This window comes from Heterocephalus glaber, unplaced genomic scaffold (assembly GCF_053883595.1).
Source record: "Heterocephalus glaber isolate CG9 unplaced genomic scaffold, H.glaber_assembly_v1.0 deba00000281, whole genome shotgun sequence".
Taxonomy (NCBI): domain Eukaryota; kingdom Metazoa; phylum Chordata; class Mammalia; order Rodentia; family Bathyergidae; genus Heterocephalus; species Heterocephalus glaber.
This window is the reverse complement of record NW_028258139.1, coordinates 30,576,928-30,602,431: the sequence shown is the minus strand read 5'-3', so window position 1 is coordinate 30,602,431 and position 25,504 is coordinate 30,576,928. Positions and strand designations below refer to the sequence as shown.

Here is a 25,504-nt window from a genome sequence, read left to right as displayed (position 1 = left end):
CTTAGCTACATAGCAAGACACTGTCTCAAAAAAATCCAAAAATGTAAGAAGCATGATCTTGATTGAACATGTTTGATCTTGTTAATTTAATGCAAATCTAATTATTTCCCGCTATAGACCATTTCTGTGTTTATACCTGGGACATAAATGTTTTTACACACTAAACAGGTTACTGACTCACTGTCCAAAGAGCATGTGTTAAGTATAAGGGTACTGAAGTCGGAGGTTTTGCCTGTCTGGTCTGTAACTCTTTCCTTATCTCCTCGACAGGTCATAGTACATAGGAGACACTCAGTAAATCCTGGTTGAATGAATTTAAGCTGTGTGTTCAGCAGTGGTAAAAGCTATATTGAATCACATAGTCCAGTGTACCTTGTATGTAACTGATGATTAAAAATTGTGAACAAAGTAAAAATTTTAGAAGTGTAATTGATGGATTGGCGACTTCTGTGGATAAAGCAAGATATGGTTTTAGAATTTGTTAAGTATTCCAATGAAATCATAAATGGGGCATATAACTTAAATAATGATGTAATTTAGTAGTATTCAGTTGCTATAGTTTTACTCACTGGAGTAACTTCTGTCATCATCAAAGATAGTAAAATTGGAAACTCAACTGAGATTAAGATTGTTTCATTGTTGTCTAAATGTATATTTAATCTGTTGATTTTTAATAATGTCCTAGTAGCTCTATCACATGATTTTTTATTAGAACGGCATAAAATTGATGTTTGTTGTAAAATCTGTTTTCTCTTGGTTTAGGTTCAGAGCACTGGTGAAGGAGAAGCACAGAGATACTTTGATCATGCCCTTACTCTGCGAAACACAATACTGTTTCTGCGTCATAATAAAGATCTAGTTGCCCAAACTGCTCAGCCAGACCAACCCAATTACGGTATGACAAGTGTCCTTAGTTTTGAAGACACAATTGCATGGAGCTTTTTTTCTAAGACATTAAACGGATCATGGTCACTTAGTTATTAGTTGTTTAATAGTTTTTCTGTAGAGAGCATACTCAGTTAATAATTAGAGGCATGCCTTGTGAATTTCTTTGCTTGTCATTTGTTTATTCTTGTGTGCCACTAATATTTGTGGTTTTTAATGTTTAGTACCTACAGAAAAGGGTTGGAGAGATTACGTAGCTAGGTGGAATTTAGAAACAGTATAAGCTCTGAGGTGAACAGATGCCCAAATTTAGTTAATATAGGGAGCATAGTAGTTTAAGAATGACACACTCTGTTGTGTGAAAATAATAGGCAGGAACATCTGTTCATATGTTACTGTAATATGCACTAAAGTATTTTACTTAAAGGAAACATAATCTCCAATTTTAATGTGTTGATGGACTCTAATGTGGTTGTTGCCCTCATAGCCCCTTAATTTTGTGACAGACATGGGTTCCCAGACTTCAGTTGAACTAATGGTACTGGAGTCTCTGCTTAGAGGTAGATGATTCCAGTGATCATCTGGGCTTGAGCCCTCCTGATGGAATAGCTGACTCGTGTCTGGGCATTTGCAAGAGCTGCACCTTGGGACTGTGTAAAACCTTCAGGCTCCTATGACATAAAATTTCAGTCACCTACTCATTTACCTAAAAATTCTTTTTTTGACCAAGAGCTATCAGATTCTTAAGTCATGTTCATTTTCATTTCATTTTTTTCACAGCATCTGGCTCTCTTTTCAATTCAGTTTAACACATGGAGGAATCTACTGGCACTTAACCAGAGTAGAGTAAGGGGGAACAAAGATGAGTGAGGCTGGACCCATTGCATATCCAGTGATTCTGGAGTTTTTATAGGATACCCCTTTTCCACTCATGACTGTTGGGTATGTCTCAGTGTACTTTATCAAACATAGTTTTCTCTGGTCTTCTAGATTGTGTTTTCCTTCTTTCCTCGGCCACCCACCTCTTGTCATTTAATTTTGGGCTGCACCCTCTGCTCCAGCCAGACATGTCATTTTGTAGAAGCCACTTCTCTGCTGGCCTGCACATGTTCTTGAGGTGTAGATCAGGTGGTCTTCCTGCCGCCTACTGTAGGACTCTTTCTCTTCCATTCAGTCACAGACTCCAGCCTCTTCATCAGTTTATATTTATAGAATCATTGTAAGAATAAGAATAATCTGACTACTTTTGACCCAGAATTTGGGAGTAAGTTGTATGTCATGGCCTTTTGCCCCCTGAGTTGATCAGGGTGTATTTCTTCACCAACTTCACAAGATTTAATACTGATATTATTATTGCATTCTAGTTTGTCATTTGGCCCAATGTTACCATTTTTCTCTCTCAAGTACAGGACCTAGTTTAGGATTCGGTCATCATGCCTCTTTTATCCTCTTGATTCTACAATAAATCCATAGCCCTTTTTTTTTCTTTTATGACATTCCTAATTTAGAGAGTAATCTCCATCTTTTGATGGTCTTTCTGGAAAGTTTCTCATTGTGGAGGAGCGTGGTGTTTGCCATGATTAGACTCAGGTTACGTATTCCTGTCTAGCGCACCACACAGACAGGAATAGACACAGCATGCCATGTCTTTCTATGGTTGTAGCATCTCGACGAGTGTGATACTTTTCTTCCTGCCACTGGTGATGTTAGTTTTGTAAAGGTGAAAGATTTATACGATCTGAAGAGAATCCAGAATATGGTGATGTTCATTTTGATCAGTTAATGGGAAGATACTTTTAAACCATGTAAGTAGTCTCCTCTGCAGCAATTTTTCACCCTCAAATTAGCATCCATTGATCGCTCTTGGCCTGCACTCTGGTGGCTGCAAATTGGTAATTTTTCCCCCAGACGTCAGCATTTCTTCCGTATTTAACAACTGAGGTGAGGCATTCTCTTCCTCAGTATGGATTTTGAATTCCTGTTTTTTCAGTGGTTTCTAATTAGTCATTATAGTCTCTGTTATTTTTGTGTTCCAACTGGCTGCTATCTCTTTGTGATGTGCTGAGACTTTCTTTCCTTTTGTTTTTGCGCCATTTCTTATTTCCTGGCAAAACAAAAAGACCTGATGTGATCTTGTACTTACTAGGCCATTTCCCTTGTACTTATTAGCAAGTTTCTTTCCTGGGAGATAGTTTGAGACAAAAAAGATCCTGGTGCTAGTTGGGCACAGTGGTTTTAGGCCCTTTGAGCAGGCCACTTTTTTTAGATGCATTCTTATTTGAAGGAAGAGGTGGCCACCTGATCTGACATTTCTTTCCAACTTAAATGTCTCTTTTTTAGAGAGCCATGGGATTTGGTGTTTTCCTAGAGGATTAAGGGGAGGAATGCTCAAAATGCACACTGAGCTCATGCCTTATAGACCAGCTGTCTAGAGCACCAGGTCCCTAAATGAGGACATTTGTCCCTATGTAAAATCAGAACTGGGCTGTAATTCTTTTTCTACTGGAAACGAGAAAGGACAGGGCTTCCCTGGCGTTTAGGGTGCCGCAGTATGCCACATGGCTGGGGATGGAGAGTGAGAGAGAGGTGAAATAGTCATGTTTGTTAAAGTGACTAAAAGTGTTAACTTTAAATCTGAATGTGTCGTGATGGCTTCCTTAGGACATTTGGTACTTCTTGATAGAGTCATCCTACCATTTAACAATATTTAAAATCTCAAGGTACTTACAACAGTTTATCTTCCATGTTTTTGTTTCACATGGTCATTCCTTTATTCTCTGTGTGCTCAATCACAACTCAGGTTTTCCTCTGGATCTCTTACGCTGTGAAAGCCTTCTTGGTTTGGATCCTGCCACTTGCAGCAGAGTTCTAAACAAAAATTACATGCTGCTGGTTTCCATGGCTCCTCTCACCAATGAGATCCGGCCCATCAGCAGCTGCACCCCTCAGGTAAGGGCCCACCTGGAAGATCCTCTTGGAAGTGCCATCCCTTCACTGAGAAAAATGAAGGGTTTTATTTTCCTCATTCTTAACTTGCAGATACCAAGTATTTAAAACTTTGGCTCAGAAAGCAGTATTGTGTTTTATGCTCCTGTAAGGCGATGTTGTGTTCAAATTGTGACGTGTAATGGGTGTATTTATGTATCATTTAGTGACTTGTGACACATTAGATTAACATTTTATTCACATACAAAGTATTTGAAAGAGAAATTTTTTGGGGTGTTCTAGAAGGAAGCCTAGATCACTTTGAGGGCTAAGTTTAGAAGCAAGGCTGTGGTGTTTGAAAGTTAGAACTCTAGCTGTAGAATTTATATGTGAGAATTATTTCTGGTCTGTTACTTTAAAAAAATAAATCAATTGCAATTATTTTGTGTGTATTTAGCAAGGAAGCTGTGGCAGGTACCGTTTTCAGAGTATGCTGATTATGTTGCTGCTCAGTGTCTCTGGGTTTCATGGTGTAGAAAGGAGGCAGTGGTGTCTCCCGTAAAGTTGTTGATGGAGTCTGTGCTGGTCTAGTTGCCTCAGGGAGGACCTGTATCCACGTCACAGTTTGGCTTCATACAGTGCTTAATGGGAATGGTGCTAGATTTGCAGTTAGCCAACTTTTTGTATTATTCTGTATGCACAAACACACACACACATGCACGCACACACACAGACACCCTTGTTAGCACAACCTGTAGGCATGGTGGGAATCCCTGAACTGTCTGAATAAATAGTGAAGTGGATGCAGGGATGATAGTACCCTTCTGGAACATTACATCTGATTAATGATAGTGACAGCTCTGTAATACAGAGCTTATTAGGCATCAGGTGCTGTTTTAGACCTTTTTGAACAATTTTACATCATCTTCATGAAATACATATTTTATTGGTCTTTTTAGATTGAGCAAAATGAGGCCCAGGTGATAAAAGGATGATGCCCGGCTCAGACCCAGGCCGTCTGTTCCCAAGCCTAGTTTCCTAATTGCAGTGGTATGGTGCCCCGCCTTAATTCCAAATAAAGCCAAAAGGATTTTGGTGGAGCACATAACATTTATTTTCATAAGGATAATGGCATTTAAAATTTGTGGGGCATTTGCTACTTAGAAGACTGTACTTGGTCACTTTTGAAATTTGCCTTCTCTAGATAAGTGTTACAGCTGTATCTTACCTGTGTTATGACTGCAGCATATTGGACCAGCTATCCCAGAAGTCAGCTCTGTTTGGTTTAAACTGTATATTTACCATATCACCGGGCAAGGACCACCATCTCTTTTACTATCGAAAGGTACAAGACTTCGAAAACTGCCAGACATATTCCAGGTATGTATGAGGGCCCTTTCCATTATTTATTTATTTTATTTTTGTGTGTGTGTGATGCTGGGAATGGACCCCAATGGTCTTACACATGCTATGCAAGGTTTATACCACTGAGCTACGCCCCTAGCCCAGGACTTTTTATTTTTTAAAATTGTTTTTACTTTTGAAGAGGTTAGAAACTGGTGAGTAATATTATAGATAACTTTCTTAATTTTGTTCTTATTGCTAAATGCCTTTCTGTTACTCATCTCTTTCCGATAGGGGTACGATCGCTTGCTCATAACATCTTGGGGTCATGATCCTGGTGTAGTTCCCACATCAAACGTCCTCACGATGTTGAATGATGCTTTAACACATGCTGCGGTTTTAATTCAGGTATACTTATTTCATTAAAAAAATCATAATTAGATTTTTACCATTAAGAGCATACTTTGTCTAGCTTTCTCTGAGTTGTAATCTGTTGTCATTTATTTATAAAGTGGAAATGTAAGAAATCAAGAGCTCTGGGCTTTTAAGTCCTGGGCCTTTGGCAGCATGGGGGTGGTAGGAGTGACATAGACTTTGAACGTGACACAAGTTCGAAGTGCAGCCTCAGCTTTTACTAGCTAGGTGGCTGGTATTTTATTCTTAAAATAATATTTTTGTTGAGACATTATTCATAAACTGCAGTTTACCAATTTATATAGTTCAGTAGGTGTTAGTGTATTTACAGATTTGTATAGTTGTTGTCATACTCAATTGTAGAACATTTTTAACACCTCAAAACAAACTGTACTATTTAGTTAACACACTCACACCTTTTTCCCTCTGCTGTTCATTCCCCCATCCCTAAACAATGCTGTTGTCTCTGTAGGTTTGCCCGTTCTGAGCCTTTCATGTACATGAAATCATATAAAACGTATGGATATTTTTTGTTGTTTTTTGTGATTGTTTTCCTTCATTTAACATAATGAAAGATTCATCATATTGTAGCATATATCAGTTCTTTATTCCTTTTTATGACCAAATAGTAGTTCATTGTTTGGATAAACCACATTTTGTTTATCCATTCATTAGTTGATGGGCACCTTTTTGGTACTGTGAGTAGTATTGCTATGCACATGCATGTGTGAATTTTGTGTAACCATGTATTTTTATTTTTCTTGGGTAGATACCAAGGGTTAGTATTGCTGAGTCAGATTGTGACTCTGCCTGTAACTATTGAAAAACAGCCAGGCTGTCTTCCAAAGTGTCTGTACCATTTGACTTTCCTACCAGTACTTGATATTACCTAACTTTTTGATTATAGCCAACTTAGTATGATGTGGCATCTATTACAGTCTTGATTTACATTTTCCTGGTAATTAATAATGTTGAGCCTCTTTTTATGGCTTATTGGGCTGTGTGATATTTTTGTGATACTTCTTTGTTTCCCATCTGAAAAATGGAGATTGCAGTATCTGCTGTAAAATGACAAAAATGATAGCACCTGATGATGAGGTAGGAAATGTATACTTGAGTGTACACAATTCAGTTTTTTGTTTTTCTTTTTTTTGGTACCGGGGATTGAACTCGTGTCCTTGCACTTGCAAGGCAGGTGGCGGAACCACTGAGCTAAATCCCTGGCTGGAAATGTATACTTGAGAGTGAAATGAGAATGTTTGTGTGAGGTATGTGTAGCATACTGTCTGGTGCACAGTAGTTTCTCGATAGAGATTTTAATGAACCGCATGTCTTCACCTGTCAGCGGTCTCCTTAGGCTGATGAAAAGAATGGCTGAAAGAGGTCATTGAGGGAAGCTGCTAGTGCACAGGCAGAGCTGGTGAGGGATGTGGCACTGGTGGTGGTGGTGGTAGAGGAGAGGAAGGCGGGGAGGGAGCAGTGGTGACTGACTTCCCCTTCCTGTCGCTGGCTTGGGTCAGCCCTTCATTTCTTCGAGCTTGAGAAATATATTCACAGTGTTTTATGAGTATGATTTCTCTTGGATATACCAGTATGTCTTGAATTTGCATAATACGGTATATAGGTCTCTTGCAGTGTTACATTTTCTATCATAATGGTACTAAATACATGTAAACACAAAATTAAATTCTCCATGCTTATTCTTACACAACTGTAAGCCCAAACCAAATTTGGAATTAAATGTATGCAAACCTTTTAAAACAAATTCAAATGAATATTAATTGAAGGTGATGGATGAAAGCGAATTATTTGTAAAAAGGGAGTTGAGTGGGACTCAGATTCTTTAAACTTCATTTTTCGTGTACTAGTACAGCCACATTGTTCCAAGACTGTATCCAGATCCCACTCCTCACCTCACCCCCAAATGAGAATCATGTTTATTAGTTTCCATTTATGCAAATGTAAGTGGTTATACACTGAAGTTCTCCATGCTGTTGCCACTTATAAGTTGGAGATCTTTACATTTTATTTGTAAAATGCAGCTGTGTTGAAAATATGCACCATAATTTGTTTAACCAGTCCTTTGCAGGTATTGGTGAGTGTTTTGGCTTTTTCCAGTTACAGTGTATGTCGTTATCCTGTTGTAGCAAATATCTCTGAATACTCTCTGTGCCGTCTTGGGACATGCGTGGGCTCCACATCCCTGTCTGTGGTGTGCGGTGTGATTGTAGGGATTCTTCTACGCGTTCCTCTCTCAGCTGCAGCTAAGCCTTGTCATGGGCCCTTTGACCTTATCCGCTCGGTCTTTGCTTGGCTCACCCTTCCCTGACTTACCTGTTATCTGGCAGCCTCCATGTTTTTCATATGCTCAATTTGAGATGCATCGTCTTGTAGGTTAATACACAGGTAAGTTCATCGTTGCTGGCTGTAGAAAACTAGAAAATTGTTGAAGACATTTTGGTGGAGTGTTAATGTAAAATGTACCATTAAGTGGCACAACCTTATTTATTGTTTGCATATCAGTTACTGGAAATGTGGATTTCTTGTATACTTTTCAACTTTTGTTTCTTTATGTTTAGGGACATGGTTTGTATGGGATAGGAGAAACTGTCCATGTACCATTTCCATTTGATGAAACAGAACTACAAGGAGGTACTTTTTGAATTGTATCCATTTGACTTTATCATTAATTATATCAACAATTTAGTGGAAAACATGACAGGAGTAAATTCTTGACAGTTACAGAATATTGGCAGAGGGTATATTCTGTTATTTGCCTTTCTCCCAAGAACTGGTAGACCAATACCCATTTAGCACCTTTGAAAGAACATTGTGAAGGTGAAGAGAATAGATACTTGGCTAGATGGAAGACTAAATTTTCTGTATGTTTAGGCCTTTAGCTTCTTTTATTGTTTGTTTACTTGAAGGTTAAGGGAGAAAATAAGCCATAGGGAAGATTTTATACTTAGAAAATTTTATATTTTTCCTCTGTGTTGTATACATTCCATTTCAGAGGCTTTTCAGAGTATTCAGTGCAGTTTTCAGTGTCGTTTGCAGATTACTCAATCTGTATGTGCATGCATGTACACATAGGCTGCTGCTGGAGTTTTAATGGCTTATATTTTAATTTTTAGTCAACTTTAAAAAAATTTATGTAATTTAAAAGTAAATGCTGATGAACATTTTCATTACTATCTTATAGCTCACAGAGCCCTTGCATATATTTCATGTTTCAGCATTTGTTTTTGCCGTGAAGTTTAGTTTTGTTATTAGGGGCATTTGAGTGTCTACAGGCCTTGTGCCGAATCACAAGAGTGAGGACGAGGGGTGGGGGTGCTGTTAGTGTCATCATTTTCTGCACTGGGTGTGAGCTGTGGTACATTGGATGCAGGATGCTCAAAGAATTTCTGTGGAAGCAAATCTTTTGTCCTTTTCTAATACAGAAGATAACTTTTCTCTAAATATTAACAAGTTCTATATAGTTGTCCCTTGGTATCATGGAAATTGGTTCCAAGAGTCTCCCTACACAGGGAATATCAAACTCTACAGATGCTCAAGTTCCTTACATAAATTGGTACGATAGCTGCATATATTTGCATACAGCCTATATGTATTTATCCTCCAGTATGCTTAAACATCCTCTCCAGATGACTTATACCTAATACATGTTATGTAACTGCTATGTAAATAGTTGTCATACTGTATTATTTAGGGAATAATGATAAAAAGTCTGTGTGTGTTCAGTACATATTTTTTTCAAATATTTTAGATCTGTGGTTGGTTGCCTCTGTGGATGTGAACCCTACAGTTACAGTGGGCTGATTTTATATGCAGAAGAAAAGTACTGTTTGATTAACATTTACTTATATTTATATAACACGTCTGCTTCCTGCTTAGTGCACAGACCACTTCACGATAATGTATTTTTCTGATGTTTAGAGCCATATTAATGGATTTTAGAGAATAGTAACTATTTCAGATAGTTACTGTTCATCCAAAATGTTAACCACTACTTTTCTTTCTTTCCCAAAGTAGAGGAAAGTGTATTTTATAAATATCATTTTCCTTTTTACATGGCTAGACTGCTGAAGCCTCATGTTTGAAATTAAGATATTTTTTCCTGCCTGTTGTGAATAAATATGCCCCTATTCAGAAATGTATACTTCCCCCAACCTAATTTGGTGTTTAATCCTCTAATACCTTTTTTTGTTAAATTCTAAGGAACAAATAATTGTTTACTTGAATATACTGTACAGGATAGTGATGGCAAGGTCTTAAGTTTTATAAAATATTAAGAACTAATGGGCATTGATTGCCTTGGAAGATTATTTATGAATTATAAGAAAGAAGCCAGATGTGATGGTGCACACCTGTAATCCCACCCCTCTGGGAGGCAGAGCCCAGCCTGGGGGACTTAGTAACTTAATGAGACTCCTCTCAAAATAAAAAATAAGAAAAGGTCTGGGGTGGCCGGGGATTTATTTAACTCAGTGGCACCGTGTCTGCCTTTGCAAGTGTAAGGTCCTGAGTTTGATCCTTGATACCAAAAAATAAAGGTCTGGGGATGTAGGTCAGTGCAAAGGGCCTGAGTTCAATACCCAACACTGGAAAGAAAAGGAAAAAAAAAGAGGTGTCTTTGTATTAGGATATAGAGCATCTTTCTCACACATTCACATATTTATGAAAATTCTAGCTAATATCTAAGTAATTTATCAGCATATGATTTCAGGCCCATTGTTAGTGTCAGTGTTAACATGAATAACTACTCAAAGTTTTAATACATTTCCTTACAGAAGCCTGCCAAGTAAGTATGCAAAACAGAATAGCAGCCAGCACAAAGAGAAGCCTAGAGACCTGGCCAGATTGGCCTAGTTTACTCTCTCAGCAGGTGATGGCTGCAGAAGACTATGTATGTTAGATGTGAATAGGTTTCTTTCTTTTTTGCATTCACATATATTTTTTCATTGGATTCATTGTTGATAGATTAAAGCATAAAAGTAATTCAAAGAATTATTTAGTAAAGAAAAGCATATGCAGCCACCCCACCCCTGACTGCTGGAGAGACTGAACCCAAGGCCTTCTCACTGAGTGACCCCCGCACCCCTTTTAAGTTTTGGGACAAGGTCTCACTGGATTGCTCAGTACTGAAGGATAAAAAGGAAGCGTGAAAATTCCCAGCAGTCCTTCTGCCTCAGCCTCCCAGAGTGCTGGGATTACAGGCGTGCGTACCGCTGTGCCCAGCTTTGCGGCTCTGTATTCAGGTTGCTGCTGTTGCGTTATAAAAGTTCTCACTGATGTGTTGTCCTCCCTTTGCTCCAGAGTTCAGCCGGGTCAGCATGGGCGTTCATAAAGCATTGCAGACACTAAGGGACAAGGTGGATTTGCAGCATTTCTGTGGCTACGTCACCATGTTGAATGCTTCCAGCCAACTCGCAAGTAGAAAACTCAGCGATGCTTCTGATGAGAAAGGTTAGCCAGCTGCTGGGTTCTTTGAAATAAGATACCTGGTTTTTAGTTTAAAATAGTCTTAATATATAAAAAGCAGTAGACCTTTGTGGGAATATTATAATTAATTTTTTTATCGAAGGATGAGACAGTATTGGGCAGATGTCAGTTGTGCGTGGGGAATGTGATGACCTCGGGTTGTCATACAGAGTGGCTGCTGAGCATCCGCCTTTCCTGTCACCTCCATGTTTTCAGGCTTTGAATTAAGTTAGCCTTGTGGAGTGATGGTTTCAGAACTCAGGTCGTCTTTGTAAAAATGCTTCCAAAGTGAACTTAACAGTTGCTTTCCATGCTCTGTGAAATTAGTTAGAAAAGCCTCTCCTGGCTATTGTTTCCCAAGGGCCGGGGGTCTAGCTCAGTGGCCCTGTGCCTGCCTCACAAGTGCCAGGTCCTGAGTTTGATCCCTGGTACTAGTTTTTGATTCTGTATAACTGCTGATCTAGCCTGGATCTTCTATCTGAAACATGCACAGTTGCCCCCATTTTCTACTTGGCTTTCCTGTCTTCTTTTTCTTCTCTCCAGTCTGTCCTGCACATTAACAGTGGCTTATTATGCCCCGTTCTTTCTTGTCTAATTCCATTTTCAGATCACCTTTGCGTGCTTACTGATTGTTTCTGCTTTGCCGTAATATTTGCTTGCATGTGGCTTTTGTTGATGTGATGCCAGCTCTGAGCCTGTGGGAGACCTTTCAGTTCAGATGCCTGTCACTGCTTGACTGTTACCCCATGAGCCTCTTACTTGAAATCCTGAGAAAATGTGATTAACATGAGCCACCTCATGGATTGGGTTGACTCACTTTGAGTTAGATATTTAATCCTGGTCATTGAGTTTTGTCCAAAGGTGTTAGGTAGCTTTTCACAGCTGACTGTCAGATATTACAGGAGCGTTTTCTGGAGAAGAGGGCATTTCTACCATAGCTGTCATTTTCATGTCATTCATTCCACAAACATTTAAATAACAAATACCTGTTTAAGTGCTGGAGAAAATTGGTAAGACCGCATTTTATTCCAAGGGGTAAAACCCTGGTAGGGGAGGCAGACAGGTGAGTCAGCCTGCAGGGAGATGTGGGGAACCTGACGGGGACTGTTTGGTGTGCTGACAGGACAGAGCACACTTCCAGCCCAGGGGGCTTCCTGGAGAAGGCCGTTTACTGAGCTGTGAAAAATAGTTAGGAGGATTGTGGAGGGTTTTCTTTTTTGAGGGTGGGAGCCTTTCAGGCTTTCTTTTTTGAGGGTGGGAGCCTTTCAGGCAGAGGGAATTAGGAAACAGAGTAGCTCATTTTAGCCAAAAGAGAAGATTTTTGGAGAGTAGAAGATGAAAGTAGAGAAAGTGGGTAAGCTCTAGGAGATCTGAGGTTTAAGGTTGAAACATAAGTAGAATCACAGAAAGTTCTGAGGAGTAATGTGCTCAGGCTGCGTCCCACAGGGCCAGAAATGGCTTTAGTCGTGGTCTAAACTCATACTCTACTTTCTGAATTTCACCTTTGGGCCAGTGTTTCTCACCCTCAGCACTATTTGCATTTCAAGCTAGGTAGTTCTTTGTTGTAGGGATTGTATCTAGTAAGAGGCTTAAGATTCCTGGAAATCAGGAGCATCTTGTTTCTATTTATGACAACCAAACGTGTTTCTCTACATTGCTAAATGTCTTTGGGGGAAAAAATTGGTCCTCTGGTTTAGAACCACTGCTTGAGGCCCCAAATTACTCATTTCCTCTCATCATCAGCACTGTTGCCTGAAGTCTCCTTAGTGTCAGGACTGAGTTATTAACAGCTTCTGCTGAGTGCTGTACTAGAACCCAAATGCTGTGTATGTCCCTTCATTATCAGGAGAACCTGATTTGGCGTCTGGCTCGGATGTAAATGGAAGTACAGAGTCATTTGAAATGGTCATTGAGGAAGCAACTATAGACTCAGCAACAAAACAAAACTCTGGTAAGATGTTAAAAATTCCTCAAAAAGTTTTAGACCAATCTCTGAGGCTTACCTTTTCTGCTAAGTTATTTGCATGTTATTTCTCTGTTCTTCGAATCCATAATGGACTTTTTAATATGAATTTTCTAAAAAAAAATTGTTATATACTTAAAATAGTGATTTAAGCATTATAAAATTAGTGTCTGAGAATAATGCCTTCAGGTGCCACCACCCTCTGGTGGCCAGTATTTTGGTTCATTCTCTTCATCTTGCAGATGTCTGGCAGCACCCTGTTCTGGCACATGACTACTTTGAACATTGGATGAAAGTTGTGTGCCCATTGTCCAGACCTTTGTGCACACTCAGAGACACACTTCTGCTGAGGGAGTGAGGGGCCCTGCTGGAGACCCCGCCTTCCCTGTCGGGCCTCTGGGGTGGGGGTGGGAACCTCAGGTTCGGCAGCTGTGCCGCTCAGATGCTGCCTGTCAGTGAGTCTGAGTGGGAGGTAAGTTGTTTGTCCTTTTCTAGGTGCCACAACAGAAGCAGAGTGGGCTCCGCTGGAGCTCTGCTTTGGAATTCCGCTGTTCAGTTCTGAATTAAACCACAAAGTTTGCAGGAAAATCGCCACTCACGGCCTTTGCAGAAAAGAGAGGTACGGGCTCAGACTCCCTAACATCTTTTCGTCTGCTTGGTGCTAAGCTGTCAGTGAATAGTTACTCAGCCTTGCTTTTCTTTTGTTCTACACATGAACATAGTTATTTCCTTATGTATATTTGTTGATTGAGTAAAGAATGCTAATTTAAAGGTTTTGCTGTATTTTTAAAATTAAATTTCGGAAACTGGTCACAGCAGACATGTTGGGGGCATGTTTTGGATGATTACATTTACTTAGTCACCCAGGTTTGGTGGGGTGTGAAAAATTGGTGTGCTTATGTGGTATATGGACCTAGCTTTAAACATTGATGATTATCTTGTGGCTCCCTCCTTTTGTGGTGCTGGGGACTGAACTCGGGGCCTTTACAGCCCCAGCCCCTTTTAGTTTCTGAGACAGGGTCTCGCTAAGCTGCCCAGGCTGGGCTTGAACTGTGATCCTCTTGCCTCAGCCTCCTGGAGTGCTGGTGTTACAGGTGTGCACCGCCGTGCAAGCTTTCTCTTTCTCCCAGCACATGCACACATTATATCAATGTTTGTGTCATGTGGTGGGATTATGGTGACTTTATCAAATGTCCCCACTTTCTGCCTCCTCTAAAATGAGCAGGTGCTGCTTTTCAGAGACAGCCAGGTTTCATCTCATGCTGCACTCTGGCCCTTGCGGGTGGCTACTGAGAAGCAGTGCTGGAAAGTCTCTGGGCTGTGGGTTATTGAGAAAAGAGCATGAGTGTCTCCAGCTGTGCTGGGGCGGCTTGCAGGGCATGGCCCACTGTCTTCTGGGCATTTTACTGAGGAGTGAATCATGTGATTGGCTCACTGTAGCTTCTTCAGAAAATTGAAGGTGATCATTTGAATGACTGTCCTCTGAAAATAAAATAACGTGTAAGTCAGAAGTGGAAATATTGTAAGATTGTAAAGATTGCCACTGTCATTTTTACTGCTTTATGTATGGAGGATGGTTTGTGTTAAATAGAGTTTTTCTTAGGTTGTCTTTAAAATTTGGAAGGACCAGGGATTTAGCTCAGTGGTTCTGCTACCTGCCTTGCCAATCAGAAGGTCCCGAGTTTGATCCCTGGTACCAAAAAAAAAAATTACTTTGGAAATTTGAAGTTTGTGTCATAGTTCCCATCCCTCGGAGTGCCTAAACCTTCGTTTTAAAAGTTTTGTTCATCCTGGTGTGGTGGTGCATGCCTGTAATCCCAGCACTTGGGAGGCTGAGGCAGGAGGATCACCAAGAGGTCGAGCCCAGGCTGGCCTACATAGTGAGTACAAGGCCAACCTGAACTACAAAGGGAGACCCTGCCTCAAAAAAACAAAACAAAAAAAAAAATTTTGTTCGTTTAACCTTAGTATTTATTAGCAGTTTAAATGTATTTTTGAAATGATAACTTCTATTTTGGTTTATATATTGAATTATATTTGAAAATTGCCTTTTTGTATAATGCTACTACCTATTAAAACAAGAAAACATTTTATTAATACAAAGAATTGAAATCATTTCTTAAAAATTTTTATCTGACAAATCAGAACGTATATACTCACATAAACGCATTTAAATTGCTAAAACTAAAGTCTTATGAGATGTTAGTTCTTGTCATTACATTTAATTATTTTTTCCCCTTTTTTCAGCCTTCAAAACCTTCTACATTCCAGCAGAAAACTCTCTCTACAAGTCCTTAATTTTGTTCATTCATTCCAGGTAACAAAGATTTAAAACTCCATATTGTTTATGTAGAGCTTTATAGTATTTGGAGCATTTCCAGGTTTTTTGGTACCAGCGATCGAACTTAGGATCTTGCGCTTTTGAGGCAGGCGGCAGAACCACTGAGCTAAATCCCCGGCCCTATTTCCAGGTTTTTGAGTCTCCACAGCAGCAAGACGTGAAATAACCACTGCTGTTACTTTATAGATGAGAACTCCTTTGATTTGGGATGTGAAGTGACTTGCACGTTTCCCTAGCCAGGTCTTTAGGGCCCGAAGCGTGTGCTTTCTCTGGTGTCAGAGCGTCACTCAGCAGGACCAAGTTAGCGTCTGCGAGGTCAGAGCACCGTGCGGGGTGCTGGGTTGTGGCTGCCGTCACCTCTGCATACCTGCAGTGAACCCTCTCACAGCACCGCAGGCAAGGGAAGACTAATCAGCCCTTGAGTTATAGATAAACTTTCAGGATGGGAGATTTGTATTCAGAGTATCTGATTCAGTATTGTGAATTCAGTATTCACTGGTAAATCCAGGCGCTCGGGAAACAGTGCTGTGCAAACACTCATGGAGCTTTTAATGTTGTGTAGCCAAACAAACCCTAAGATAGGTAAGTGATTACAGATTTCAGTAAGTTCTTTGAAGGAGCCAGGCTATGACACACTCTGAAGGTGGTCCTACTTAAGTAGTGAGAAATAGTAGATAAGCCGAAACCTATAGGATGGAAGAGTATTCCAAGCAGAGGTCCTGGGTCAGGAGAGTGCTCGGTGCACAGGGAGCAGACAGAAGGCGAAGGTGGCAGAAACCCCTGGGATGGGAGAAGCCAGGGAGCGAGATGACAGGCAGTGCCTTCTGGAGTGTGGTAAGGATTTGCATTTTGTGCTGCATGTTAAGCTGGGCAGAGGCCGTGCTCCTGATTGTTTTAAATGTGAATTAATGTTTGAAGAGTAGGCTGCAGAGGTGTGAGGGCAGAAGCACTTGCATGAGAGCTGGCAGTTGCTCAGCTGTTTCACCTTTTCATACAAATTTTGCATGTATCCCTAATAAAGGTTTGTTTTTCCATGTATAGTACATACTCTCGTGCCAGTAAATTAAGTATGCTGTAGAAATACACAAAAATTTTATAAAGATGCAGTAAGTAGATGGAGAGTTTCTAAAATTCTCTCAATACTCAACCCACTTTGGAGACCATTGGTCTTGGCGGTGGTGAATGAATAAACTAATTTGGGCTGTGTTCTGGAGACAGACTGGTAAAACTTGATGACGAATGGTAATTTGATGTGAGAAAAAGATTGAGGATGTGGAGGAAGGGAGGAACCAAGAACAATCCCCACCTTCTTTGGCCCTAGGGATTGAACCGAGGGCCTTTGCACTGAGCTGTATCCCCAACCCTTTTTAAAATTTTTTTGAGACAGAGTTTGGCTAAGTTACCCAGGCTGGGCTCGAACTCATGATCCTACTGTTTCCGCCACCCAGTCTGGTGGGATCACAGACATGCACTGCTGTGCCCCGGCTCTTCTCATCTTTCTTGATTAGCCGGTTGTGTGCAGTAGGGACAGCTGGGGAAGCAGGGTGGGGTTCAGTTATGGACGGGCTCTGTGTGAGTGAGAGCAGAGGTCAGTCAGCGAGACCGCAGCTGGAGCCGAGAGTTAGCAGGTGGCTGTTGAATGAAGGAATCTGTCCCAGTGCCTAGTGTTGTGACAGGCATTTAGAGGTGGCCGCCTGTTAGAAAATACTTTGAGGTAGCTTCATTCTTATAAGAATTAACCTTTCCTTATCCCATTGTCTCATAGTCTGTTCTATTTCAAAGCACTTCTTACAGTCTGATTTGTATTATCATTTTTGCATATATTACTCCCTGTCATTGATGATTTTGGGCTTGTGAGATAGATCTTTGTATCTCCTGTAGTGCTTTGTATTCCATGGATATCAAGATCCAGATTTCTCACAAGTTACTTTAAGTAGTTTTGTTTTGGCTAAGTGGTTTGATAAAATTGAATATTCCATATTTCTCTCGTTTCTTGATCTTTTAGGAAGGTGCTTCAACACAGGATATTCACACAGAGCCCAGCTTTTCAAGTTTGTTTTCACAGTCATCTTATGCTGATACAGGAGTTCCACTTCCTGCGAAAAACTTAATATTTAAAGATGGCGTCTTGTCAGAGTGGAGTGGACGGTCACTTGCCTCACTTCGTATTGCTAATCTCCATTTGCAGTAATTTGATTACACCATTTGTTGCTCTCACATCCTGCCTTTTTCCTTTCTTGATGTTAGCTTTATAGTCTCAGCCACTAAAAAGCCTCCTGCTGCTGCAGTGCAGTTCTTGCTTCACTGATACTAAGTTTGGGGAACATGTTCATGTTTTCTGGGGTGTGTTCGTTATTGCACAGCTTACTGCAACAAAGTGCTTTTTAGCAGCCAGCACTGTATTTTTTACCTTGAGACAATCTGCATTTCTTTTATAAAACTAAGAATATCCTTTATAGGCTTTATGATGACTGTTATGTTTCTAAGCAGTCACTATGAATATTGCAATGGTGATTTTATATGTTAGTTTATTAGACATAAATCTTGTTTAATTTTATATTTTGTGACCTATGCTTTAGGGCATCAAGGGAAGAGATGGAATCCTTCCTCTAAAAAGGCTTCTTGGTAGTGAAACTGTAAAACAGTGAACATCTAGTATTAAGAGGTAATGTGATAGGGCATTAAGAGTTTCCTTGGGTGTCTGTAAATTATGTATATCAATCAAACATTGTTGAAGGTCTGTAAATGAGCATAGTTCCATGTATCTTAACCTAGATTTATAGACTCTGCACTCAGACTGCGACTGTTCATTGACACCTCATGGGATGAGCTTTGGGAAACATTCTATTTTCGGATAGTGTTTATATGTGGACTTCTGTTGTCACTCACTCTGGGCTTTATATTTTCATAGAGTCTTTATGGGAAAATAGAACTTATTTTTCATGTATAGCTGAGGCTGCTGCATGTTTTCACCCCAGTTTATTTTTTTGTTTTGTTTGGTGGCTTTACGAGTAAATTGTTGCAGAAGTTGAATTTAATGTTTCCAAACCAAGGATTGTGATTTTAGATTAGAGTTACATATTAAAGTATTAAGGCTGTGTCTTCAGATCAGAAAACTTCCATGATAAACCTCCTTTGGAGACATACTCTTAAGCAGTGTGGATCTTAAACTTATGTTAATAGTTTTGGAGGAAGTATGGAAAATGAATTATTTCAAAGTGTTTGAGTCACTGATTCTTTTAGTATCTCAAATCTTAATTAGAATAAGTGAAATCACTCTGTAAACTTTTCAGATTACCTTCTTGGGAAGTTTGCGCAGTGGTGTCGTTTAGTTTAGCTCTTGTAGGGTATCAGTTTGCTAGTTTAAAACTGTAACCAAACTAACTGGTCAAACAACACATATCTAAAACACTTAAAACATTAGAAAATTTGGGAATGTTATAACCTAACATTTTTGCGAGAATTTTTGTTATTTATAGAATTAATATTTGTGTTTTAACATATTTCTGGAAATGTATGCCTTTCTTAAAACTATTAACATAACCATGCATTTAATACCATGGCCTATCTGTAGAACTGAATACTTTGGACCAGGTTACCCAGGGCACAATCAGTACTGTGTTTGGGGTAAATGCAGCAACGTTTAGTTTTCTACTTTGTTTTATATAAGGTAGAAACCATGTGTATGTTGTGTGTGTCTATAAAAGGAAAAGTACATACTAATATTAAAATACTTTCTTATGACTGTGAATCACTCATTTTTTTCCAGTAATTGATATTGTACATTCCTAGTGCTATTAGTTATGTATGTATGTAACTTTTACAGGTTTTCAGCTGAAAGTTATAAGTATCCCTTTTGATCAGGGCTCTTTAATCTCATTTTATTATGCTTTTTTGAATTAACTATAGTTTATTTATTCTTATATTAACCATCTAAGCCAATTGTCATGACATGTATACTAATAAAGAATCGAACATTTGTAGTTGTTGGCAGTGAACTCAGTTGTTGGTGAGTTTAAAGCTTAAAATATGGGAGTGATTTGCTGCTATTTCCTTTGAGAGACAGCAGAGGAAGAAATGGAACATAATGATCATGCACTTCAGGCCAAGTAAAGAAAAGGCCTGGGGTCAACTCTGGTTTCTGATGCTCCATGAGGAAAGAGTAATCACCCGATTCCCACCTGAAGACCTCTTATGCTCTCAAGGAGGAAAGATTGGTGTTTTTGAGCTGTTAGCAAAGTGTGAAACGCTGATGTTCGTGCTTTGCTTTCTGAATGTGTCTTTGTTTCATTTGTACATTAACTCATGTAAAGATGTATCTCTTAAGTCTTAAAAGTGTCGAGCCAATTCATCAAAACTGTAAATGTAAAATATAGACACTGTTATTTGCCAAAGAAGATTCTTGGAAAATTTATACATTTTTTGCAGATGTTTAAACTAATTTAATTTGGCTTCTCTCTGTTCTTTCCCCTTACCATAGCTTAAACCATGGCAAACATTCTTTAGAAATAAGAAAAAAAAGAGAAATAGATAAAAGGGTGTAGAATTGAGTAGGGATACAATTTCACCTTTCAGATGGTTATCTAAAGAAGTGCACCTTCATATCATTTAAGAAATATGATTATCTGATTTCCTTGTCCTTTTTTAAACATGTAATCAGATGATTTTGTGTTTGATTTTGGGGGGGAATATTGTTTTGATGTTTTCCTTTCTCTGCCATTCATATTTCCTTTTTGTGGTCAGTGTTTCCAATACAGTTTGTGTTAAACATTTTAAAATATCAAAACTAACAGTACAGTGGATTATTTTCTGTTATAATGTTAACATGATACAATGAAATGTATAAAGTGTTGTCAATTTGATTATTGACATATAACATGTTTACAAATAAACTGGTGTTGATCAAGTTGCTGAGAAGATGTATATGGTCCTCTGAATGTTCCTTTCTTAGTTTTAAATACAGCTACACTTTCAGTGCTATGGTTTTTCTGTACTTTTCTAAATAACTTAAATTTTGTACTAATTTTGTATAGGTAAGTTGAAAGATCAGAGATATTCTTAATACCCAGTATTGATCATTTACTAATGTTACCACCTTTTATATACAGTGGCCATCTGTCAAAATTCAGAAATTAATTTTGGACACTATATTATTTACTAAACTACAGACATCATTGGGCTTTTGCGAGTTTCTCCACTAACATCCTTTTGTTCCAGGACCCAAGCCAGAGTATCACATTGGGCTTACTTAGTTCTCCACGCCTCCAGTCTTCTCCACCATGTGATAGTATCTCCGTCTTTTCATGACCGTGACCCTGAAGAGTACAGGTGAGTTAAATTCATAGGCTGTTCCTCAGTGTGAGTTTTCCTCGCAATAGACTGAGAGGACTGTGCCCTTCTCGGTGTACCGTATGGTGGGGCACATGATGTTAACATGTGTTGCCATGCTGTTCTGTCATTGGTGAAGGTGGTATCTGCTGAGTTTTGCCCCTGTAAGTTGTCCCCCTGCCCCCTTATACTCTATTGGGTAGAGAGTCACTAAGTCAGGCCCACATTCAAGGGGAGGAAAATTTAGCTCCACTTTCCAGAGGAGTGAGTATTTACATGCACTTAGAATTCTTCTTTAAAGAAAATGTGTCCTTTTCTCCCATTTTAAAATTTATTTGATCATTTATATTAGTGTGAACTCCTTACTTTTTATTTTTGTCCTTTGGTTTAAAATGCAGTGCTGTTGCCATTTAATGTGTTGTGCAAATTGTTTGAGCTTTTGCCATTGAGAGTTCTTTGATGTAGGCTCCCCAATTTTTTTTAAGACCATCTTCCTTCTTTTGGAAGTAGCCATAGAATGAGCCATTTCTCTAAGGACCAGTGGTTCTTTTTACTGGAGAATGGTATTTAGCAGGGTATGCTTAGTGCTGATGGAGGATCATGGCTTCTAGGCCTCTTTGGTGACTGACCTAGGAGACAACTGTTAGCCAGTATATCGGTGCACATCTCTATATAGTCATTTCAGTATCGATATGTATAAATTAATCATGAGATTATACTGACCATCACCTTAAGGTTCATTCTGCCTTTGCTTATTTGTGGCTTCTTTCTTGACAGTGAGAAGTTTGGCTCCTTTTAGCTAGTTGATACACTCTTATGGCTTGTGATTAGATGTCCCTCCAAAGTCTCATGCTTTTTCATAGAGTGTGTGATTGATTCATGATTGGGTTAGGCCTGAAGGCACTAGGATTAAGGGCATGAGCGCTACCCCCCTAAGTAACCTGAATAAGATAAAAGGGGCAGAAGGGTGCTGATGAGGGCTCTTGTTGCTTTTGTTGTTGTTGTTGCTTCCACTGCTGCTGTGAACTGTGGCCCCTCTGCCACCCTGCCTTGCAGCTGGTCAGTTATGGACTGAAACCTCTATGAACTATACGCCAAATAAACCCCTTTCTGTCTGACTTTGAGTGTTGGGTATTTTGTCTCAGCAACAAGAGAGGAGTGACTAACACAAAAATTTGGTACCAGCAAAGTAGGGTCCTTGTTGTGACATTACCTGGTCATGTGGCTCAAGAGTGGGAAGGGGAAGAGATAGGAAAGATTCAGAGATGTCAGCTACAGAAGCAGAGCTGGAATGCCTTGGGCTGTTCTGCATAGGAGATTCTGGTCAGACCTCAGAAGACCAGAAAGCCAGTTAAGGCCGGGCACGAGAGGTTTCTGCTGAGAAGAGGGACTGCACTGGGTGCTGGATTCCAGACATGTGTGTTATGGCTTGGCAGGAAGTTTGTCTGCATTTTCCTCATGTCCAGAGACTTTGCCTGAGACTGAGATTAAGGGTAGTGGACTAATCTCACAGAAGAAATTTCAAGACAGTCTAATGTTGAGGGCGTGTTATGACTGCTATTTGGGGCTTTTAGCTAGGTTTATGTTGAGACTGAAGAGCAAAGAGCCCAGCAGAATGATGTAGAACGTTTTGAGATTGGCCAGAAAGGAAGCTCCAATAAAATTGGGGCCTGCGAAGATAGAGCAGAGGAGATCTTGATTGCTGAGAAGGAAAAGGAGAATAGAAAAGATGGCCTAAGGACATCACAGGAACCAGCAGGACTTCATCCTTTGCAGTCTCAAAATTTCAAAAGTGAAAGACTTTGCTTTGAGAAGAAAGCCCCAGCGCACCATGTTCCAGAATGGCAGCCACCTAGAGAATTTGTTCCTTGGGATTGGATTCAGCGTGCTCAGCGATCAGGCACTCAACCCCTACAGCCAAGAGAGAGGGAAGGCTGTGTACTGCTCCAGCTGGTGGCAGACCTTGGCATCATCCATGTGGCGCTGGTTTTATGTGCATGCAGAATGCAAGAGTTGTGAGTCAGGAAGGCTCCACCCAGATTTCAGAAGAAGGCCTGGAGGCCGGGAGTGTGCCCCTGAGAAGGCAGTGTGTGAAGCTGAAGGTGCAGTGGAGACCCTGGAAGTCTGAGAAGCCAGGAGCATGGATCGGATCATCTGAGGAAAACTGCAGGGAGGGAGCAGAGCTGGCCCAAGGGAGAAGCTGTGGGAGCCACAACCACCAAAGCGCAATTGTTCACAATTTGCCACAGATTGCCTATGATGCTGGAAGTGGAACTGTGAGACTTAATGTTGCCCTGCTGGGTTTTGGACTTTGTTCCCATTCCTTTGTGTCCCCGTTTGTAACCTGTGGAATGGAAATGTCTGTCTTGTGCCATTGAAAGTTGGAAGTTTCTTTTCATTTGTACAGGGGCTTGCAGCTCAGAGTTTGCCTTAAATCTCAGAGGAGGCTTTGGACTTGGACTTACACTTATGTAATATACTTAAAAAGTGGGTCTAGAATACATAACTTGTATTTTAACTTGTACTCCCGTGAGAAAGTTGATCAGATACAGTGTTCAGTACTTTGCTTGATGGGAAGGGTAGAACACCGTTTTCGAAAGTAACTTAGCTCGGTCACTTGTATTTCCACTCCCTTCATTGAGGTAGGTCACACATTTGCAAAACAGATTCATTGGTCACCATTCTTTTAGGGCTCCCTGACAGTTGTTTTATTTATTCATAGAGTAGCATGCACGCTGGGTGGGCTTTGATCAGTGCATGGAACCATGCATCCAGACCCCCAGGACAGGACAGTGTATGGCCTCACAGACTCCCCCAGACCTCACCCCGCTCCTGGGAGCCACTCATCTGTTTCTCCATTCTACAATTCTGGCTTTTCCAGAATACCATATAAATGTATTATATGTAGCCTTTTGAGTCTGGCCTCTTTCTTACTGAAATGGATTTTAAGTTCATTCACATTACAGAAGTTGGTAGTCGTTCCTTTGTATTGCGGAGTTCTCCAACCTATGTGTCAAGGATGTTTTCAAAGTTTATCATGTGACAATCATATATAGATCTTTAAATGTAATTTATTTTGCTTGGGTAAATGCCTAGGAGTGTGATTGCAGTCATTTGGAGGTGTACTGTATATTTGTAAGAAACTGCTAACTGTTCTCCAAAGTGACTATCATTTTGCCTCTCATCAGCAATGAATAAGAATTCCTATTGCATTGTTATCTGGTTGTGATTGAAATACTCGTTTCCATAGTGAAAAATGATACTGAGAGTCTTTTCATCTGCTTTTTTGCTATTCATGTATCTTCTTTGAAATTGTCTGATCAGATCTTTTGCCCATATTTTAAAAATTTGGCTGTTTTTGATATTTAGGAATTCAGTATGTTCTGAATATGAGACCTTTATTGGTTATACACCTTTCCAATATTTTCCCCAGTCTAGATTGTCTTTTCATTTTCTTAATAGTCCTGTAGTCATATGGTGTCTTCTAAAGAATATATTTAATTGTGATTAAATCCAATTTATTAATTTTTTAAATGGATGTGTTTTTATACTGTTATTTAAAACTCATCACCAAACTCAAGATCATGCATATTTCCTGTTTTCTTCTGTAAAGTTCTTACAATTTTATGTTTAGGTCTTTGATCATTTTGAGCTAATTTTTGTATATCAAGTGAAGTGTGTGTTGAGATATTTTTCTGCATATGGACATCCAATCGACATGGCACTGTTTCTTGTAAAGGTGTCCTTCTTCATAGAATTGTCTTTACACTATTATCAAAGCTCATTTGACAAATCTGTAGAGACAGAGTAGTCTGGTGGTTGCCTCAGTGTGAATGGGGAATGACAGCAGATGGGGCATAAAACGTTACTTGGAGTGATGGACCTTTTCTACAGTTGGGTTGTGATGATATCCACCTCTAAATTTACGAAGAATCATTGCACTGTTCATGGGAATTTATCCTGTTATGGCTTGTATCTAGATGTCCCCTCAAAGCCTCATGTGGTCATAGGTGGGGCTTTTCAGAGATGTATGTGATGCTGGGATTAAGTGTGTGATGCTGGGATTAAGGGTGTGTGATTACTAAATGAGTCCACTGATTGGGATTGGTTTGGCGGATTGGGATTGGTTTGGCAAAGCTCTGGGTATGGATAATGGGAAGGCCCACCTGGGTGTGGGTGGCACCACCCAGCGGGCAGGTAGCCTGGATGGAGTATAAAGGAGGAAAGAGGGCTGCTGCTTAGCTTCTGCCGCCTCCTGCCCTCTGAGCAATGCCCCTTTGCTGTGCCACCCCGCCTTGGAGCCAGCTGATTTTGGAATGAAACCTCTACAGATTGAGCCAGAATAAACCTTTCCTCCTTTAACTTTAAGTGTTAGGTATTTTGTCCAGCAGTGAGAAAAGTAACTAAGACACTACTGTGTGTAAATTATACTTAAATAAAGCTGTTTTAAGCACCGGTTAGCAGTGTTTACGTGGGTCTACTTCTGGGCTCCGAGTTCGGTTGCACTGAGCAGTGTTTGTCCCCTTTTCAAGGCCACATGAGATTGGGTAGTGTGAAGTCTCAACTTTGTTCTTTTTCAGAATAGATTTTGGCTCTTTTAGTCCCTTTGTCTTTCCATATAAGTTTTAGAATCAGCTTGTATATATGCAGAAGTTTGCAAGGATTTTGATCAAAATTGTATTAAATTTATTCTTAATAGATCTGCATTTATTTGTAATTTCTGTGATTTGTCACTGTTTTTGCAGGTTTCAGCATACATATGCTGCACATATTTTGTTCAGTTTACACTGAAGTACTTCATTTTTTTGTATGGTATTGGA

General features: G+C 39.8%; 1 protein-coding gene across 5 annotated transcripts in view; it reads left to right on the top strand.

Moving 5' to 3' along the window:
- Fam91a1 (family with sequence similarity 91 member A1) overlaps positions 1 to 25,144 on the top strand; it is a 49,935-nt gene extending 24,791 nt beyond the window's left edge. For 3 of the 5 annotated variants that reach the window (XM_004837990.4, XM_021252392.2, XM_087188189.1), the window contains 10 exons: positions 763 to 895; positions 3,686 to 3,834; positions 5,056 to 5,190; positions 5,449 to 5,562; positions 8,148 to 8,220; positions 10,888 to 11,037; positions 12,899 to 13,003; positions 13,511 to 13,634; positions 15,263 to 15,332; positions 17,362 to 25,144. In XM_004837990.4, the coding sequence (XP_004838047.1) occupies positions 763 to 895; positions 3,686 to 3,834; positions 5,056 to 5,190; positions 5,449 to 5,562; positions 8,148 to 8,220; positions 10,888 to 11,037; positions 12,899 to 13,003; positions 13,511 to 13,634; positions 15,263 to 15,332; positions 17,362 to 17,547 (1,239 nt within the window). In that variant the 3' untranslated portion in view covers positions 17,548 to 25,144. Of the gene's footprint in view, positions 1 to 762; positions 896 to 3,685; positions 3,835 to 5,055; positions 5,191 to 5,448; positions 5,563 to 8,147; positions 8,221 to 10,887; positions 11,038 to 12,898; positions 13,004 to 13,257; positions 13,635 to 15,262; positions 15,333 to 17,361 lie in introns of all 5 variants that reach the window. The other 2 variants (XR_015441618.1, XR_015441623.1) reach the window with 2 other exon arrangements.
- Positions 25,145 to 25,504: the final 360 nt, after the last annotated feature.